At 46.3% G+C, this 21,034-nt stretch overlaps 1 protein-coding gene across 1 annotated transcript in view; it reads right to left on the reverse strand.

The window, feature by feature from the left end:
* Positions 1-21,034, reverse strand: part of LOC138671561 (coiled-coil domain-containing protein 63-like) — a 44,512-nt gene that overhangs the window by 20,398 nt on the left and 3,080 nt on the right. The window contains exons 2-3 of the mRNA XM_069759740.1: positions 2,238-2,413; positions 962-1,151 (exon numbers count right to left, since the gene is read on the reverse strand). Coding sequence (XP_069615841.1) covers positions 962-1,151; positions 2,238-2,413 — 366 coding nt within the window. The remainder of the gene's footprint in view (positions 1-961; positions 1,152-2,237; positions 2,414-21,034) is intronic.

Below are 21,034 nucleotides of genomic sequence, written 5' to 3' on the forward strand. Positions count from 1 at the left end.
CATTGTTCATTTTACAATATTCTATGCAGTATGTGGATGAGATGTCAATAATATTTCATCCATAACACTGTCACCGTAAACTAAGATTGATCCTAAAGATACATCCTTAACATTCAACCCTTGGGCAATCCCATTAAAGGGAACCTGACATGAGATCATCAGACCGATCATGAATCAGACACCGACTGCGCCGTTATAGCCAGGTATATTTTACTCTGAAACGCTGCAGTGTTTCCGAATACACTCAAAATTAAAAGCCGGCAGGAACTATGGGGCTGATTCATCAAGCATAGCACATGCTCACAAAACGGGGATCTTGGTGGAATACCAAAGGATCCAAATTCATGAAGAGGACAATGCCACTTAATTCATTTAGCGCTTCTTCTCAGTGACATGTGCCTCTGTGTGCCGTGCCAGAAATGAGGGCATTTTTGATGAACTGGATGGGAGGGTGTTGACAATACCATCCTGGCTCCTTCCCAGCTCCTCCGATTTTGGCAGAGCCGATTCAAACTGATGTGAAACTTCACAAGTCAAAAAATGATTCCACAACTCTGCCTTGCGCAACATTTTTGTGACTTTTTAACACTTTTTTACAATTTTTTGTGACTGTGATGACTCGGCCCTTATTTGTCTTGACTGATTCGTCCAAGGCAGGTTCCCAGCCAGATTCTCCCTATTCCCGTTGACTGAAAGGGTCTTTTCCTTGTTTTAGTGTGTAGAGATAGACTTGTTGTTCAAAGGGACAGGGCATGGAGAAGGCGGCTGGGGTCCACATTGGTTTAGTCAGTCGAGTCACAGTCCTTAGACGGCATTTTAAAGTGTGTATAATCTGAACGCAACATTTTAGACTAAACCATAATTGGCTGCAATCGCGCAGTCGGCGTCTGAGTCTTTGGTTCGGGCAGCATGATCCTCATGACAGCTTTCCATTACGGTAATAAGCAACAGCACACAGTACCTTCATGTTCAGGTCACTTATCAGTTTCTTTTGCTCTTCTACAAGACGGTTATATTGGTCTTGCGCTTCTGCCAGTTCACAAAGATTTTTGGCATTCTCTTTATCTTTCAGGATACATTTTTGAGATCCTCTGCACAATTTGGCAAGTTCCATTGCTTTCTGCTGCTCCTTCAGCACATTTATGTTAGTTCTATAATAATACAATGTTTTGGTCATTTGTATAAATATACTATTATATGTGATCTGAGTCAGAGGCTTTGTCTGCATCACAGATTCCTTATAAAGAAGGCTGAAACAATAGTGCAGAATGAGGGGCTATTTATTTCTGGGGGGCAGACACTATAATCAAAATCTAATGACCCTATTGTAGCCAATTGGGACAGTTGGATGCCAATAGTGTCTGTCATGTGATGCTGCGGCTAATCACTGATTGCAGTAGACAGGTCTATCTAAACAGAGTAGGAAGTCCCGAGACCCAGCCAATCACGCTCTCAGGTCCTCAAAAAGTACCTAACTTGGTGGAGACCATGGAAGTATGGGCGCAAAGTAGTGGAAGGACAGGTATTAATTCTTTTTCTATTTTAGACTTTTCTGAGTGTTTTCTCACTATGCTATATGACCTGCCATCTCCATCAGGGCACATAGGTGGTCCCCGCTTGGGACTCTTTGTGAACAAGAATAGTAGTCCAGTCATCCATCATATCATTGGCAAATTCATTGAATGAGCAGAATGTAATGCTATATTTCTCCTAGATGTTCTCTTTAGGATAACTGCAAACCTCAGGAAATTCGAGAGACCAGGATCAGCTTAGTTTTCTTAAATGGTTGTCTTAGTGAGACAACTCTTCTATACTAGTACAATACAAAATTTTATCACAGTCCAGCATTGTTCTTGAGACTGAAAATTATTCCCTATTTAAAACAATAGAGGAAATTTAATAAGGGCTTAATTTTGACACTATTCTGGTGAAAAACATTTTTTTTAAGCAAAAATGTGCACAAACATTTTATGACTTTTGTGCTACTAAACTGACTTTTCAAATATGATGACAAAAATTGGGTGGTTTTTAGTGAGAGAGGAAAGGCCTCCAATATCCCAAAAGATATACTATATTTGTTCCAGAAAATGATTTGAATTATATCACGTGACATATCTGGCTCCATAGAGATACCATTGTTATCCAAATTCCCACAAAAGTGTCTAATCTCAGAATGAATTGATTTTATATATAGGATTGATCTATAATGTCTGTGAAACAGAGACCATCAAACTTACTGCTGACTAAGAAGAAGATGTTCTGTCTGCTTTCTGAAGGAAGCTTTCATAATTTCAGCCACTCTATACTGCTGTTCTAATTTTTTCAAATCCATTTCTGTAGGTTTGGCATCTTCATTTTTACCAAGACTTGGTAAGTGCCAGTCGGGCTTCTTCTCGATTTGCATCTTTGAATGCTGAATATGAAATTAATATAGCTGTTATCAATTTGTCTAAGAAAAAAACCTTAAAGAATCAGCTATAGAAACTTAATTCCGACTCACCTAGTTGCTCTATGCTCATCCACCTGAGGCTCAGTCACAGGCCTCACCCTGGCCTGACATCAAGGAAAATAGAAAAATTGGAATCTGGCTCAACAGGACTGGATTTTCCTTTTCTTTTTTCTTTTCCAAAAGAAAATATGGTGCATACAAAAGAAAAATTTACATGGTCGACATGACCCATGAGTAAGACTGCCTAGTGCAGTCGAAACGCGTCGGCTCGGTCATGTCGACCATGTAAATTTTTCTTTTGTATGCACCATATTTTCTCTTGAAAAATATAAAGAAAAGGAAAATCCAGTCCTGTTGAGCCGGACTCCAATTTTTTCTATTTTCCTTAAAGAATCAGCACTGCATCCTCCGCCGGTCTGGTGGGATCAACATAAAACAGGGGCTTCTCGTGAGTGATGCAGCCAATCACTGAGCGCTGAACCTGCCTAATGCGTATAGGAGACTTCCAAGTCCTCACAGAAGATTATGTCAAACAGCAAAAAAATAAAAAGACTGGGACTCACTTGTAAGTCATTTTCTTGCTGTTTGAAATGGGATTACAACCGAAGACACGAGCATCATCTTCTCTGACTGACGATTGGAATTGATATTCAGAAGATGATGTGGGGAGAGAAGGATCCGACATGTCGGCCTGTCAGATTTCTGACGGCTGATCCTTTTGTTTTTTAAGCCACCATTAGATGAGTCTGGCATTGGCTCTCTCATAAAGAACACAGCAGCGCTCTGCAGAGCTGAACGTTCCTGTGTATGATGAACTCGGGAGCGATAGCCAAACGATCAGCTATTAATCCAAACCAAGCTGAAAGAAATACTATTTCCTTTTACTCTTGATCAAATGTGAATTCTGCAGCCAATCAGTGGCCACTGATTGTCTGCAGCACTCATATAACACCTCTCATGGACGATGATCACTGAAACCAATGGGGAAAGCAACTCTGACCATGGAGGAGTAGCAGCAGCCCAAGGGGTGAGTATAATTTTTTTTTTTTACTTCTCCGGACCCATTAATAAGGGGGTGTCCGGTAGTAGACAACTCCTTTAAAGTCAGGTAAACCTACCAATGCGTAGGGTTTTCTTCATTCTCTCCTGATATCTGATGTCTGGAGAGAAAAGGATCAGGTGGTTGGATTTCAACACAGCCGCTTCTTTTTGTTACTTTGATCTTTATACCGCACCACAGAATTGATCAAGTTGTTAGTATGTACCATGTATGTACCATGTATGTACATGGACAGCCGAGCTGTTGGTACTATGTGGGTATATGAGCTCATGGCTCTGATAGCACAACTGATACACAGGCTACAATGGTTGGGATAAATAGCACAATATATATTTATGTCAATAAAGTGTAACACATTAAGTGTTGTTCGATAATCATGTGGAATGTGATTTATTTTTTACTATTTATATTATTATTCCCTGCTCAATTATTCTTATTATTCTTATTAAAGAAAAATAAAATAAAAATAAAAAATAATTGGGTCTATGTGTCAATATTCACTATTTTTGACAAAACAGTCATAAAAAGTGTCATAGTCATTGATGCTTGTTATTAAATCTAGCCTATCATTAGACTGCCTGGTCTGAGTTTATGACAAATCATGAAAGATAAAAATGCGTTTTCCCAAAGTTTATTTTTATCAAGGCTAAAATCTACATATAAAATCATAGGTCACATGTATGAAAAGGTTAAATTTTAGGCAACTGCCATATGCAGCCAAAACCATGTCTGCATGTGGTGGCCGATGGCCCAATGATTCTGAACTGAGGTATTATACTTTTATACTCACCTGACCATTAACTAAACTGCAGCCGGACCATGAACCCGGCCTTGAGCTTATTGTAGCACTTCACAACTATAATTCAGCTGTTAATTTTTTCCCCAGAAAAAGTTTCCTAATAATATCAAAAGACTGATGGTCTCTTCCAAACAGAAAACTGGTGTGAACAGGTGCATACTAAGAGTAGCCATATCCATACATAACTAACAAATAAAGTTGCGCTCTGTGGATATATACATATATAGATATATTACCTTTAAGCTTTGGTGACAGAATATGTGAGCTACATACACGTTGTAAGCCTTCACTGTGACATCACCACTCACCACTGCGGTATTCCATTGAGTCATTACATTATGTTCTGTATATAGTTAGGCTGACCCAGACTGTACGTTATAGTGACATCATCTATATTCCATAGGGTTAGTATTTAGTGTATAGTATATGACCTTGGGTATATACAGTACTATGCACCATTACAGAGTAGAGAACTGGAAAGTTAAACAGGTTACACACTCCTTTTTGTATTAACTGTAAGGAAAAAAAGAAATACCACATGTTTTTCGATCCCCCTCCATTCCTATGTCCTGCTGAATGGGTCCCCCTCCACCATCCTGGCCTGGTCAGCACATGGCTGCTGCAGCTAATCAGGGGGGACAGCTGGCACTGATCATGTGCCAACAAGGATGAGGAGAAGGACAGGAGAGTGGCTGTCTGACCAGGGGACTCTTCTCCTCAAACACATGGGGGCCGATTAATCAAGACTGGCAAAGTGAACGCTGGCACTACACAGTTTTTGCTGGAGTAGAAGGCCCCAAATTCATTAAGTGGCGCATGCCATTTGGTACCTCTCCAGAGTAGCCCGTGCCCCTGTGTGCTGCACCAGAGATGCAATTCCAGGCAGTGACTGCAGAAGCATTTATGACATTCAAACTTCTGACACTCTTGATGAATTTGACATGCGGCCATGATCCCCCACCTTTCCCTCACCTGGCACCATTCCATACCTATTTCGGCAGAGCTGATTCAAACTGGCAGGAAAACACCAAAAGGCAGAAATTATCCACTGGTAAAGAAATTTGTGAAGACCATTTCTAGGTTCAAGCTTAGGAGCCCCTTACATAAGAGATAAATTGATAGCTGTCAACCGACTGATGATTGAGCCGATCGTTCGGCCAGCAGCTGTCTCTCCTAACTCCTCCATACTCAGGAACGCTTGACTGGTTTGTGCCTCTGTGCCGTCTAAGAGAGCCGCGGTCATACTCCTAACAACAAAGGATCGGCAGTCCGAAATTAGACATGCTGGATGTTCAACTTCTCTGACATCACCCGTCGGTGGACAGTCGGGAAGCCCCCATACACATTAGACCAGGGGTGTCAAACTGCATTCCTCGAGGGCTGCAAACAGGTCATGTTTTCAGGATTTCCTTGCATTGCACAGGTGATAATTTAATCACCTGCAGAGAATGATTCCAGCACCTTGTGCAATGCTAAGGAAATCTTGAAAACACGCATGGTTGGAGGCCCTCGAGGAATGCAGTTTGACACCCCTGCATTAGACCGTCTACTGAGCTCACCAATTTGGACAAAATTCCAATGTGTATGGGATGGGGGCCTCTAGAATCCTACAGTCATCTACTCACATACCCCTAACTATAAACCATCTTAGGGCTCTTTCATCAGTTTGTTAGAGGGGGGGCTGTATGGGGCGCAGCTAAAAGGAGGCCCCCACATGACTGCGTTGCCATGGGAGCAGTGCAGTAGGTTTTTTAAAATTAGGAGAAAAGGGGCCCGGGGATTGGAAGAGTAGGATTGGGGGAGGGGATTTATGCAAAAAGGGAGGTGGGGGCTTGGGAAAGTGCGGGAATAGGGAGATCAGTCACCTTAGATGGGCAAAGTGAGTGGACCTGCTGCCACAGCCTCTTACCATGTCTACCGTGGACAGCCTGGTCGCTCAGCTTCGCCGGGAGGCTAGATCCAGGAGGGCCGGATGGCTGGAGGAGCAGCTCACAGGGCTGCTCGGCGATAGTGGGAGCCAGGACAGCGGGAGTCGGGGCAGCAGAACCAGGCGGACAAGGCCGCCAGACAGGCTGTCCCCAGACACTACACCGCGCAGCAGGCGCAGGCCGCGGAGCCCCTCCCGGGACCCTGCGGGGGCTGGGGGACGCGGCGGATCCACCTTGCCCGCCCCCTCCCCCGGCAGGAATCCACCCAGCGGCCCTGCCGGCACGAGGCGGCACGGTGCTGGGCGAGCGGTGCAGATGCGGCAGGACGCCGGCGCTGCACAGGATGCCAGGGCCGCACTTCCGGTGCGGCCTGGCAGAGGGCGCGGCGGCGCCGCAGCACCAAGAACGGCAGCCTCTACCCGCCGGGGAGCATCTCCCGCGGTGGCGGCGACGCGAGCGATGGGGCGGGGGAGAAGCCCAGCGGCGGCGGCAGCATCCACGAGGCAGGAGCCGGGGAGTATTGCGGCGGGTGCACCCGGATCCCATCCCCCCAGTGCACCTGGCTCTGCGACAGGACGGCAGAGCAGATTATTGGGCTGGACGGCGGTGGCATCACGGCAGGGAGCGGGTCGCGGTTGCGCCGCAGGAGCGGCGTCCAGAGGAGACAGCCCAGCGTCAGGAAACAGAGGACTCACGGAGCCGGACAGATCCAGATCCAGCAGAAGGTCGAGGGACCGGTCGCCTTCACCAGTCTCGGTCCCCCCTGGTGACGTGGAGGCCAGGGGCGCGGGCCTGGGGCAGATGAGCGGCACCGATGATTCCGGGAACGAACATCGCGACGAAATGGACCAGCAGGATTCAGGAAACACGGCTGGTGGGGACACAGCACCTGCGCAGCCACATGAGTACATGTCCAGTATTTTTCCAGTGCCGGGTGTTTCGGGTGTAGTGGAGCGGGGTGGGGGCAGTAATGAGGTTCCGGGTGTTAGAGAGCTTTTAGCGGGTATGTCGCAGATTTTGCGTAGATTGGATGGGGGCGGGGGTAGCTCAGTTGCTAATAGTGTGGGATCGTCGCCCGCTGGGGCCTGGGTGTCGGTTGCTGGGGGAGTAGCATGGGGTTCGAGCGAGATTGCGAGCTCGGGTAGTGGGTCGCCTGTTTCTGCGGCGGGGGTGTCGGTGCAAACGGAAACGGGAAAAGGTGATACCGTTAAGTTAGACGACAGGGCAAAAGGCGAGGTCTATGTGTGTTTTGAGGGTCCGCTGGGGGCCCATTTGAAGAAGGAGGTCAGGGAAAGGATTTGGAAAGATGAATACGTAGAGATTTTCTCTCTCCTTCCTTTAGAAAAATTTAACTTGGATAAAGGAAAGAAAGACGACAGCAAAAAGGAGGAGGAAGAAAAGAGGCGTTGGCGCCTTATTCCTCAGACGTTCGTTAACTGGCAGCAGGCCTTTGCCATTCTAGCGAGTGTTATAGGGGAGAAATTCCCCGAGAATTGCTCAGGCCTGTTTTGTTATTTGGACGCTATTGGAGAAGCGCATCGTACCTACGGGGGCCAGGCTTGGCTGAGATACGATGAACAGTTCAGGCAGCGAAAAGCAGTGAGGCCGGAGATAAGGTGGGACCAAAAAGACATCGGGTTGTGGTTGAAGGTGATGGCTCCGGTGCGTTATGGGCAGTCCTTTCAGGGGGGAGGGGGGGTAGCAGTCAGCAGTCAGGACAAAGTGGAGGACACGGGTCTCAGGGTTCAAAGGAAAAATCTGGGACATGCTGGCAGTTTAATGAGGGCCAGTGCAAGTATGGCACCACCTGTAAATTTAAACATGTGTGCTCCCATTGCAATGGGGCCTCTCACGGAGCCGCTAAGTGTTTCAAGAAATCACGTGGTAAGCCATCAGTGGGTGGCGGTCAAGGGGGTGACTCCGGTGAGGGTTCAAAAGATGGCCCCCTATCTAAGTAGATACCCGGATGTTAAAAAGGCGGAGGTTATTAGGGACGGTTTTCTTGAGGGGTTTAAGATCCCTCACCCGACGCATGTTGTTCCTTTTTCTACAAAAATTTTGAGATCAGCTAGCTTGCATGCGGAGGTTGTTTCGGCTAAATTGGCAAAAGAGGTTGAACTGGGAAGAATGGCGGGGCCTTTTAGTTCGTTGCCCATGGCTGGAGTAATTGTTTCCACGCTTGGGGTGGTGCCCAAGAAGGAGCCGAACAAGTTCCGGTTAATTCAGCATCTTTCGTATCCCAAAGGATCCTCAGTTAATGATGGGATTGCGGAGGAGTTGTGCTCCGTTGTTTATACATCGTTTGATGCGGCTGTTCGGTGGGTGCGAAAGTACGGGCCTGGAGCATTGCTGGCAAAAACGGACATCGAGTCGGCCTTTAGGCTCTTGCCGATGCATCCGCAGAGCATTCCTCTGTTAGGTTGTTGGTGGGAGGGTGGTTTTTACTTGGATAGGTGTTTGCCTATGGGATGTTCGATTTCCTGTGCATTGTTTGAGACTTTCAGTACCTTTTTGGAGTGGGTAGTGAGAGACGTATCGGCCGTTCCTTCTGTCATTCACTACTTGGATGACTTTCTGTTTGTTGGTCCACCGGATTCAGCAGTGTGCGGTCATTTACTTGGTACCATGGAATGGGTGGCCGAGTTTGGTGTTCCTTTGGCACAGGAAAAAACGGAGGGCCCCTGCACGGTCCTGAGTTTCTTAGGGATTCTCATTGATTCTGAAAAAATGTAGTGTAGGTTGCCGGATGATAAGTTGGAGTTGCTTAAGCAAGAGGTGAGTCGGATTGGAAAATTGCGGAAGACTTCGTTGAAGGCGTTGCAGTCGCTGCTGGGCCGCCTGAATTTTGCTTGTCGTATTATGCCAATGGGCAGGATATTTTGCCACAGATTGTCCAGGGCGACGGCGGGAGTCCGGTCGGCTCATCATTTTATTCCTTTGGGTAGAGAGCATAAGGATGACCTTCTTGTTTGGCAACGTTTTTTGGAAGGCTATAACGGCAGGTCGCTTATTCAGCAGGAGGATCTGAATGCTTTTGATTGCGAGATCTACACAGACGCAGCAGGTGGAGTTGGTTATGGGGCCTACTGTGGAGGAAAATGGAGCGTCGGGGTGTGGCCAGAGGATTGGCGAAAGAAGGGGCTTACCAAGAATTTGGCATTGTTGGAGTTGTTCCCGATTGTGGTGTCGGTGTTTGTTTGGGGTGACAGCTTTCGTGACCGGCGAGTACGTTTTCATTGCGATAACTCGAGCGTGGTGTCTGTGATTAATAGCTTATCTTCTTCTTTCCCCCCCAGTAATTAGGCTGGTCAGGGAGTTGGTCTTGAGATGCTTGGAGTTGAATGCATGGATTTCGGCGGTGCACGTGCCGGGAGTTCAGAACAATATAGCTGACGCTTTGTCTCGTTTGCAGTGGGACCAATTCCGGGATTTGGCTCCAGATTCGGAGGTGGCAGGAGCAGCATGTCCTTTGCATCTGTGGCAGGTGGTTACGGAAGGGGAGGCCGATTGATCCAAGCCTCGGTGTCAAACAGGACATGGTCAGATTATGCGGCGTCATGGGCCATGTGGGAAAGTTGGTTATTTCAATGCGGCTCGGCTGAGTCAGATAGCGACAGGGCAATGGCGTTATTGGCACTGGTAGGTAAGGTCGTGGAGTGGGGTTGGTCCGTGTCTAGGTTAAACAAGTTTATAGCAGGTTTGGCTTTTGGTTTTCAGTTGCAAGGATTGAGGGACGTCACAAAGGACTTTGTTATACGGCAGGCGTTGAAAGGTTTTCATAAGGGTAATTCGACTTTTGATAAACGTAGGCCCATTTCTTTTGGGATGTTGCAGAGGTTAGGGGAGGCCTTGGGCGTCATTTGTTCATCTCAGTTTGAGGTGGTACTGTTTCGATTGGCCTTTTCTTTAGCGTTTTTTGGAGCTTTGCGTCTGGGTGAATTGGTTTCCCCGAGCAAGGACAGGTCGGGTGGTCTTTTGGCGGAAGATATGGGTTTTTGGGAAGGAGGAGTTGCTTTTTGCATAAGGCGTTCAAAGACGGATCAGCTAGGTAGGGGAAAGAAAGTAGTGCTAGGAAGGGTGGCGTGTAGCGGGATGTGTCCGCAACGCTGCTTAGAGGCATATTGGAATTTGTCATCGGTCAGGTCAGGCCCTCTGTTGCAACACCAAGAAGGGGATTTCATGTCACGTTTCCAGTTTGTAGCCATTTTGAAGAGGGGCTTGGGTTTACTGGGTGTTAACCCGGAGAATTTCGGCTCGCACTCTTTTAGGATTGGGGCCGCGTCCGAGGCCGATGGTTTGGGCCTCGGGCCGGAGGTGATCAAGAAAATAGGCAGGTGGAGTTCTAATCGTTACCTGTCTTATGTGCGGCATTAAATCAACAATGCTGGGTGAAGAAGTGCGTTTTTTGCGGATTGTTAATTGTGGTTGTGTTTTCCAGGTCGTGCCCCTCTTTTGGCGTGGATTGTCGGACACTCTTTCGTATATTGCGGCGCCCTCCGGGCCGATGCGCACGCGAATGGTAGGCAACTGGGTTTCGGCCGGGAGGCAGTGATCATCCGTTGGATGGGGATTCGTGGTATGTCGTGGCGTAGTTTCTTGCCGGAATTCTCCCGCGCCGCCCATCTGGATCGCCCCCCGGATATTCTAGTGGTTCACTTGGGGGGTAATGATTTGGGGGCAAAACCGGTGAGGGAACTCATTCGGGATATCCGTTACGACTTGTTGAGGCTGTGGGTATCTTTTCCCGGTATGCTGACAGTGTGGTCGGACATTGTGCCACGGAAGACGTGGCGGGAGGCCCGTTCCCACAAAGGGATTAACAGAGCCAGGGTAAAATTGAAAAGGATGGTGGCGAGTTTTGTGTCCCGGAATGGGGGTATTGCCGTGAGGCATTTCGAGCTAGAGGCCGGGGTCGGTAATTTCTGGAGGGATGATGGAGTGCATCTTAACGAGATCGGGATGGATTTATGGGCGCTCGGTCTACAGGAAGGAGTAGAAAGAGCTTTGGCGGTGGTGGGGCACTCACGAGCCTGAGGTGGTCAGGGCTGTGCGTGTGTGGCGGGGGGTGGGGTTCTTGGAGTTGGTGATGATGCTGATAGGGTTGATCTGGCTTTTGGTATGGGCTCTGGATGGGGTGTTTACCTCGGGAGCTTTGTGGTTGGTTTGCCCGAAATGGGTTACATGGTGCCCTCGAGCTGGTGGTTACGGCTGAGGGTAAATACGTGTTTTTTGGTCAAAATTTTGGGTAGGCTCTCTGCCTATTATGAGCCAGATTTTTTAGCTCCAAGAGCCCCCCCTCGAGGTTTTATATTTACTGTTTACATGTTGTTATTTATGTATTTGTTTGTTAATAAAATGGCCGCTGTGGCCAAATTATCCAAAAAGAAATTAACGTGGTGGTGTGTTTTCTTGGGTAATAAATGGAAGGGTTAAGAGGGTGCAGGGTAGTTGGGGGTGGGGGATGCCTTACGGAAAGGATCCTTTATTGGCCATACGCGGTCAAGAGGGGGGGCTGTATGGGGCGCAGCTAAAAGGAGGCCCCCACATGACTGCGTTGCCATGGGAGCAGTGCAGTAGGTTTTTTAAAATTAGGACAAAAGGGGCCCGGGGATTGGAAGAGTAGGATTGGGGGAGGGGATTTATGCAAAAAGGGAGGTGGGGGCTTGGGAAAGTGCGGGAAAAGGGAGATCAGTTACCTTAGACGGGCGAAGTGAGTCCCTCCCACCCTCCCTGTTTTTAGTGGTACTATGAGGCAACGTAATTTTAGTCGAGATCTGCGAGTTCGTCAATTCTTAATGTAAAAAAAAAAAAAAAAAGGGGGGGGGGTCTTTTAAATTATGTTTTATTTGCTGTTTGATTTATTGAAGGTCAAGAATTATGTATTATCGTCACAGTGGCGTTGGCGGGGGGTGGGGTTCTTGGAGTTGGTGATGATGCTGATAGGGTTGATCTGGCTTTTGGTACGGGCTCTGGACGGGGTGTTTACCTCGAGAGCTTTGTGGTTGGTTTGCCCGAAATGGGTTACATGGTGCCCTCGAGCTGGTGGTTACGGCTGAGGGTAAATACGTGTTTTTTGGTCAAAATTTTGGGTAGGCTCTCTGCCTATTATGAGCCAGATTTTTTAGCTCCAAGAGCCCCCCCCTCGAGGTTTTATATTTACTGTTTACATGTTGTTATTTATGTATTTGTTTGTTAATAAAATGGCCGCTGTGGCCAAATTATCCAAAAAGAAATTAACGTGGTGGTGTGTTTTCTTGGGTAATAAATGGAAGGGTTAAGAGGGTGCAGGGTAGTTGGGGGTGGGGGATGCCTTACGGAAAGGATCCTTTATTGGCCATACGCGGTCATGGCTGCACAATGACAAGTAACGTTCGAGTCTTAGTTCGTGCAGCCTTACAACTACAGTCTTGTTATAAGTATTGTGCATGGCTATTGGGAACCAGTCCTAGGGGGTTGGCATACAAAAAAATATTTGTGCGTGCGATAGAAATACATAAACTAATAGTTTCCTACAACTCCAAAAGAGTGAGACTGCACTAATCAGCTAAACTAGTGTGCACTCAGATCTCTTGTAACACTTCACATAGGAATATGGTGGTGCCCAGCTTATATAGCAGAAAAAGGTGCCAGAAAAAGCTGCACTCAGCGTTCTATAAACCAGTCCCTTATTCATTACCACAGAACATAAAGTGGTAAGCAGAGAGCATGGAGGCTGACATTAATTATGCTCAATATTAATAATATATTAATTATAATTATTTTATATTAATTGTATCACTTAATATTGAGCTGAATTATGCATGCTGACACCCTCTATATACCATATAAGCCCACACATAGCCCCCGTATATACTGTATGATCCCACACATAGCCCCATATATAGTATGATCCTATACACAGCCCCTATATATAGTCTGATCCCACATACAGCCCCTATATACAGTATGAGCTGCCATACAGCTCTCCTGTGTACACTGTGATCCCACACACAGCCCCCTATACATAGTATGATCTTACACGCAGCCCCTATATACAGTATGAGCTGCCATACAGCCCTCCTGTGTACCCTGTGATCCCACACAAGGTCCCTTTTCATAGTATGATCCCACACAGCCCTCTACATACAGCATGATCCAACACACAGCCCTCTATATACAGTATGATCCCACACAGCCCTCTATATGCAGTATGATCCCACACAGCCCTCCTGTGTACACTGTGATCCCACACACAGCCCTCTATATACAGTATGATCCCACACACAGCCCTCTATATACAGTATGATCCCACACACAGCCCTCTACATACAGTATGATCCAACACACAGCCCTCTATATACAGTATGATCCCACCCACAGCCCTCTATATACAGAATGATCCCACCCACAGCCCTCTATATACAGTATGATCCCACACACAGCCCTCTATACAGTATGATCCCACACATAGCCCTCTATATACAGTATGATCCCACACACAGTCCTCTACATACAGTATGATCCCACACACAGTCCCCTATATACAGTATGATCCCACACACAGCCCCCTATATACAGTATGATCCCACACACAGCCCTCTATATACAGTATGATCCCACACACAGCCCTCTATATACAGTACGAGCCTCCACACAGCCCTCCTGTGTACACTGTGATCCCATACAAGGCCCTTTTTCATAGTATGATCCCACATGCAGACCCCTATATACAGTATGATTCCACACACAGCCCTCTATATACAGTGTGATCCCACACACAGCCCTCTATATACAGTATGATCCCACACAGCCCTCTATATACAGTATGATCCCACACACAGCCATCTATATACAGTATGATCCCACACACAGCCCTCTATATGCAGTATGATCCCACACAGCCCTCCTGTGTACACTGTAACCCCACACACTGCCCCCTATATACAGTATGATCCCACACACAGCCCTCTGTATACAGTATGATCCCACACACAGCCCTCTATATACAGTACGAGCCTCTACACAGCCCTCCTGTGTACACTGTGATCCCACACAAGGCCCCTTTTCATAGTATGATCCCACACACAGCCCTCTATATACAGTACGAGCCTCTACACAGCCCTCCTGTGTACACTGTGATCCCACACAAGGCCCCTTTTCATATTATGATCCCACACACAGCCCTCTATATACAGTACGAGCCTCTACACAGCCCTCCTGTGTACACTGTGATCCCACACAAGGCCCCTTTTCATAGTATGATCCCACACACAGCCCTCTATATACAGTATGATCCCACACACAGCCCTCTATATACAGTATGATCCCACACACAGCCCCCTATATACAGTATGATCCCACACACAGCCTCCTATATACAGTATGATCCCACACACAGCCATCTATATACAGTATGATCCCACACACAGCCCTCTATATACAGTATGATCCCACACAGAGCCCTCTATATACAGTATGATCCCACACAGAGCCCTCTATATACAGTATGATCCCACACACAGCCATCTATATACAGTATGATCCCACACAGAGCGCTCTATATACAGTATGATCCCACACAGAGCCCTCTATATACAGTATGATCCCACCCACAGCCCTCTATATACAGTATGATCCTGCACACAGCCCTCTATATACAGTATGATCCCACACAGAGCCCTCTATATACAGTATGATCCCACACAGAGCGCTCTATATACAGTATGATCCCACACATAGCCCCCTATATACAGTATGATCCCACACAGAGCCCTCTATATACAGTATGAGACACACACAGAGCCCTCTATATACAGTATGAGACACACATAGCATCAATATATACAGTATGACAAAAACACATACTCGCCTCGCCCCTATTTCTTCTTCACTGAGCTCCGGTCTTTGCTGGCTGCACTGAGGCTCTGTAGTGACGACATCTGCTTTCTCAGTCGCACATGCTGACTAGTAGAAGAAGGAGCAGGCAGCTCCCTCCTCCACCATTATATTCGCTGCTAGTCGCCCCCTGAGAGTGCAGAAAGCAGTGAAATTGGGACGCCAGTCAGGGGAGGGTGGCCGCATGGTGTGGCCTGTGGGACACTGTTTTCGGCCCTTTGGCTGTCTCGGTCCGGACTGGAACACTTAGAAAGCTGCATATGACTCAGGCTACACTCTGCCCAGGTCTTGTCTAGAGGATCTATGACCAATGCTGACATCTGATGACTGGGATTCCAATCATTAAAAGGACCTATCAGCATTCGACCCCTAACTAAAGGCATAAGTGTAAAGCCCCTTTAGGCCATGTTCACACAGTGCGTTTTTTACTGCGGTTTTCCATGCAGGGTACATAACAATGTAACCCTATGGAAAACAGTCACTGCTGTGCACATGGTCCGTAATTTCGTTTAAAAAGCCGCGCAGAATAGCTGCGGCAAAAAAGAAGGAGCATGTCACTTCTTTTTCCTGAACCGCAGCGGTTCTGCACCCATAGACCTCCATTGTGAGGTCAAAATCGCAGTAAAACCCGCAGATCAAAAATATATCTGCGGGTTTTACTGCGATTTGATGTGCAGAACCGCTGCAGCAGGAAGTGCGGGGGAGCGGGCGGAAGTGCGTGGGCGGAGTGTGGCTGCCCCCCCGTGCTCCGATGCCCCCCCCGTGCTCCGATGCCCCCCCCCCCAGTGCTCCGATGCCCCCCCCGTGCCCTAATCTCCCCCCCTTATACTTACCCGGCGTCCCGGTGTCCGTCCGGCCGTCTTCTCCCTGGGCGCCGCCATCTTGCAAAATGGCGGGCGCATGCGCAGTGCGCCCGCCGAATCTGCCGGCCGGCAGATTCGCTCCAAAGTGCATTTTGATCACTGAGATATAACCTATCTCAGTGATCAAAATAAAAAAATAGTAAATGACACCCCCCCCACTTTGTCACCCCCATTGGTAGGGACAATAAAAAAATTAAGAATTTTTTTTTTTTTTCACTAAGGTTAGAATAGGGGTAGGGGTAGGGTTAGGGTTAGGGGTAGGGTTAGGGGTAGGGTTAGGGTTAGGGGTAGGGTTAGGGGTAGGGTTAGGGGTAGGGTATTTTCAGCCATTTTAGCCCTAAAAAGCTTCCTAGGAAACACACAGTCTCTGCATAGAAAACTGCATAAAAAAAGGATAAAAAAACGCATCAAAAAACGCATCAAAAAAGGACAAAAAAAGGACCAAAAAAAGGACCTGCGTTTTCTGCCAAGAGCTGCAGTTTTTTAAAAAAACTGTCCTGAAAAAAAAAGGATGGAAATCCTGAACGTGTGAACATACCCTTAATGTTTATAACATTCACACCTTCCTAGTAGAATTTCATTGGGGCATTAGTGAGAACTCTTTTTTGAAGTTTGAGTTTGGCATCAGGTCGGGCACTTCACTCACCAGCTCTGCCGTACATCAATCACCACCAGTCGTTGATTGACAGGTCGCTCTTACCTCAGTGTCCTGTTTCCACAGCGCAGGCACCGTCATTGAGTGACGCACACGCCCTGATGTACATGAGAATAAAACTTTCCACTTATGCCCCTGAAAATGCTGCTAGAAGGGTCTGAATATTATCAGCTGCATTAAAGGGGCTTCACACTCCTGCCTTTAGTCGGGGTTCAAATATCCTTTGGAAACCCCTGCAAGCAAAATGCAGAATTGCTACCTAATTGAGAAAGGACAAGAAGGTTTGAGAAGACAAACTGCGCTTTTATTATTACAACACTGACCAGATCTTAGAAAATAAAGTTCTACAGGGAAGCAGCGAGGCGCGGAGAAACACCCATCCTAATGTGCGGTTATACAGCTTGGCACGGAGTTGGACAAAATAGCCTTTATTATGTGAAACAACAGAATGAAATGTCTCTTGAGAGGGAAGGAGATCTGAACGGCAGAATTGTGAGAGGTAACAGTGGACACACCGATGGAGCATGAGATGGGATCTAGTAGATGTAATTGCTCATTAGTACTGTGAATCGCCTTAGTCTTTTTCTCCTGGATGTAAGTTGGGCATCTGCCCTGTTCTTGTATGATGGCAGTACTGGTTCATGTTTTACATCATTAATTGTCAGCTAAATCCAGGAATGAATCCTATACAGCAGCGTTTCCCAAACTCCAGTCCTCAGGGCCCGCAACAGATCAGGTTTTCAGGATCTCCTTTATATTGGAGCTTTTGGTAATTTATGATGACTTGCTAAGAATCCCATCAACTGTGTAATACTAAGGAAATCCTGAAAATATAATGTTGGGGGCCGTGAGGACTGGAGTTAGGGAAACGCTGCTATAGAGAGAAAAACTATGATGCAAAGATTTGAACTGCTAGCATGTGCCTCTAACAGCCGTGGATGGAATCGCGATCCACCCACGGCTGTTAGCCTGTTAAATGCCGCTGTCAATTTCTGACAGTGGCATTTAACTCATGCTTCCAGTGAGCGCTGGACATCCTGCCCATCGGTGACCCCATCAAGTGATCACAGGTCACCGATGGGTTGGCATGACAACCAGAGGTCTCCAGCAGACCTCTATGGTTATCACAGCCAGATTGCTATGAGCGCTGCCCGGCGGTCGGCGCTCATAGCAAGTGAGCATTTCTGCTACATACAGACGGTCTGATCATCGCCTGTATGCAGCAGAGCCAATCAGACAACAGCAGCTTCTTGTCTCCTATGGAGACTATTGAAGCATGCAAAAAGTTAAAAAAAAAAAATATTTTAAATATATAAAAAAATATATAAAAGTTCAAATCACCCCCCTTTCACGCCATTCAAAATAAAACAATAAAAAAAGAAACATACACATATTTGGTATCATCGCGTTCAGAATTGCCCGATCTAAGAATATAAAAAAAGAATTAACCCGATTGATAAACAGCGTCATGAGAAAAAAAATCAAAGCGCCAAAATTACGTTTTCATGGTCACCGCTAAATTGCAATAATATGCAAATACAGGCGATCAAAAGATTGTATCTCTCACTCAGCCCCAAATGATGAAAAATGGAGATGATACAGGTATTGGAAAATGGTGCCATTTTTTTTTTTTTTAACAAAGTTTGCATCTTTTTCACCAACTAAATAAAAAAGAATCTAGACATGTTTGGTGTCTATGAACTCGTAATGACCTGGAGAATCATAATGGCGGGTCAGTTTTATCATTGAATGAACATGGTAAAAGAAAAAAAAACAACAACTGTGGAACTGCACTTTATTTGCAATTTCACCGCACTTGGAATTTTTTTTCCTGTTTTCCAGTGCACAATACATTAAAACCAATGGTGTCGTTCAAAAGCACAACTTGTCCCGCCCTCACATGTCCATATTGACAGAAAAAATAAAAATGTTATGGCTCTGGGAAGAAGGGGAGCAAAAAACAAAAAAAACGCAAAAACGAAAATACCTCTGGTCATGAAGGGGTTAAACATGAATCAAGCTAATGTTCCAGAACAAGCTAATCTACACTTAAGTTAAAAATGTGGGGGTAAATTTAAAACAAAATAAATCAAGATCTGGCGCATCAGTTTTTCACAATTTGTGCCAGATCCGTTTTTTACAAATTGGCCGGATTTAGGCTGAAAACAAAAAACTGATGTGTGAAACTAGCCCAAGGCTATGTGCCCACATTGCAGAATAGAAGCAGAATTTCTGCTTCAGTTCTGCATACCCTTGGCAGGAAAAACTCATGCGGATTTAGACGCGGTTTATACGTGTTTTTACTGCGCATTTATTGCGTTTTCCATGCATTTTTCAAGCGTTTTCTAAGCACGCATGTCTATGGGTGCAGAATTGCCGCGATTCTGCAAAAATAATGAACATGCTGCGTTTTTTACCTCGATGCGTTTCCGCCGTGAAAAAACGCATCATAGGCACAACTGTGGAATGCATTAGAAATGAATGGGATGCTGTTTGTAAGCGTTTTTTAAGGATTTCCGCCACGGAAAATCACGGCAAAACGGTTAAAAACCGCAACGTGGGCACATAGCCTGAGTGCGCAAAAAACACGGACATGTGAATAGCAGCATAGATTTTAATGGGTATGTGTCCTAGCTGTGGAAAACCCGTATAGAACGCGTATGATGAGGTCCTACAATGGTAATCAGCACACGGACTGGACACCGATGCCATCCATGTGCTGCCTGGGGGTTTCCTGGACTTATAGATTTCTATGGGTAATCTTGATCCATGACAAGGATGAAAACGGACATGTGACAGGAGGCCTGCCAAAACCCGCAGATATGTGAGCAGCTCCATAGACTGTAATGGGCACGTGTTCTATTCACTTTCTCATGGGCAGTTATGATAACTTAGGTCTACATTTCTTTAGAATTATTTTTGGTCATAGCGATCTTATTATAAAAGGCATTCTATGGTTGGGGTAAAAAAAAATATATAACACATTTCCAGATGCATATATTCACTTTGTTTCCGTTCCTGCGTTATGCTGCTGTTAAAGGGAAGCTGTCACCAGTTTTTGACACCTAATCTGATAGTAGCATAATGTAGGGGCAGAGACCCTGATTCCAGCGATGCGTCACTTACTGGGCTGCTTGCTGGAGTTTTGATAAAACTGTGATTTTATCAGTAGGAGATTATCACTAGAGGACTAGTAAACCTGCAGTCATGTAGTCCTCCATATTCATGAGCTCTGTATAACCCCGCCCTCACCACTAACTAGCAGCTTTCTGCCTATGCATAGTGTATACAGAAAGCTGCCAATCAGTGGTGTGGGCGTGGTTATACAGAGCTTATAGAAAAACATTCAGATTTTTTTAATTTCCAGTTTATTGAAAAGTAAATAAAAAATCAATTCATGATATGCACACCGACAGCGCACACGCAGCACAGCAACACATTTCAACCACACACAGCATTCTTTGTCAAAGCATAAATCACTTTTTTCAACAGGATATTTCTAGAGGACTAGTCGTCTCGTGCGATGTAGTCCTCCTGCTCTGTATAGCCCTGTCTCCACCACTAATTAGCAGCTTTCTGCCTATGCACAGTGTACACAGAAAGCTGCGAGATGGGCTTATACAGAGCCCAGCATTCAGAGAACTGCTGGCTCTACAAGAGAAAAAACAGTGAATTTATCAATTCTGCAGCAAGCAGCCCGATTAGTAACACATCATTGGAATCAGGGTCCTTGCCCTTACATCTTGCTGCTCTCAGATGTGGTATCAAACATCTGGTAACAAAATCTGACACACACCCTGATGTGCCAGAAGCCTTGACATTTATAAGGTTAGAGTCACGGTGTCACTGTTGCAGATGTGCACCCATACTGACCCTCAGGCTAGTGGTCCGTGGCTATTCCTGACCCAGGAATACCCTTGAAGGTGGAGATGCCTGGGCCTCGTTCCTTCTTCTGCTCCTAAGCAGCACTAGTCTGTGCAGTGTATGGGGAAATACACACAGGATAGACCGGACAATATGGAAGCACAATCACCCAGCACACTATCTCAGGAAAATACACAGAGGAACATAAAGTGTACAGCCCGAGAGGCAACAAAGTAATAAAAAGAGGGGGAAAGGAAAGGGTTAACCAAACACCACCCACAACAACTTTGGAAGTAACAACTAGTAACCAGGACCTGCCCACCTCCCCAGACCAGGATAGAGAAACTACTGCTGCCATTACCTGAACAGCAGAGCCAGCTTAACCCCTTAAGGACCAGAGGTATTTCCGTTTTTGCGTTTTCATTTTTCGCTCCCCTTCTTCCTACGGCCATAGCTTTTTTTAGTTTTCCATCAATATGGCCATGTGAGGGCTTGTTTTTTGCAGGACGAGTTGTACTTTTGAATGCCACCATTGATTTTAC

The sequence above is a fragment of the Ranitomeya imitator genome, chromosome 3, assembly GCF_032444005.1.
Source record: "Ranitomeya imitator isolate aRanImi1 chromosome 3, aRanImi1.pri, whole genome shotgun sequence".
Taxonomy (NCBI): Eukaryota; Metazoa; Chordata; class Amphibia; order Anura; family Dendrobatidae; genus Ranitomeya; species Ranitomeya imitator.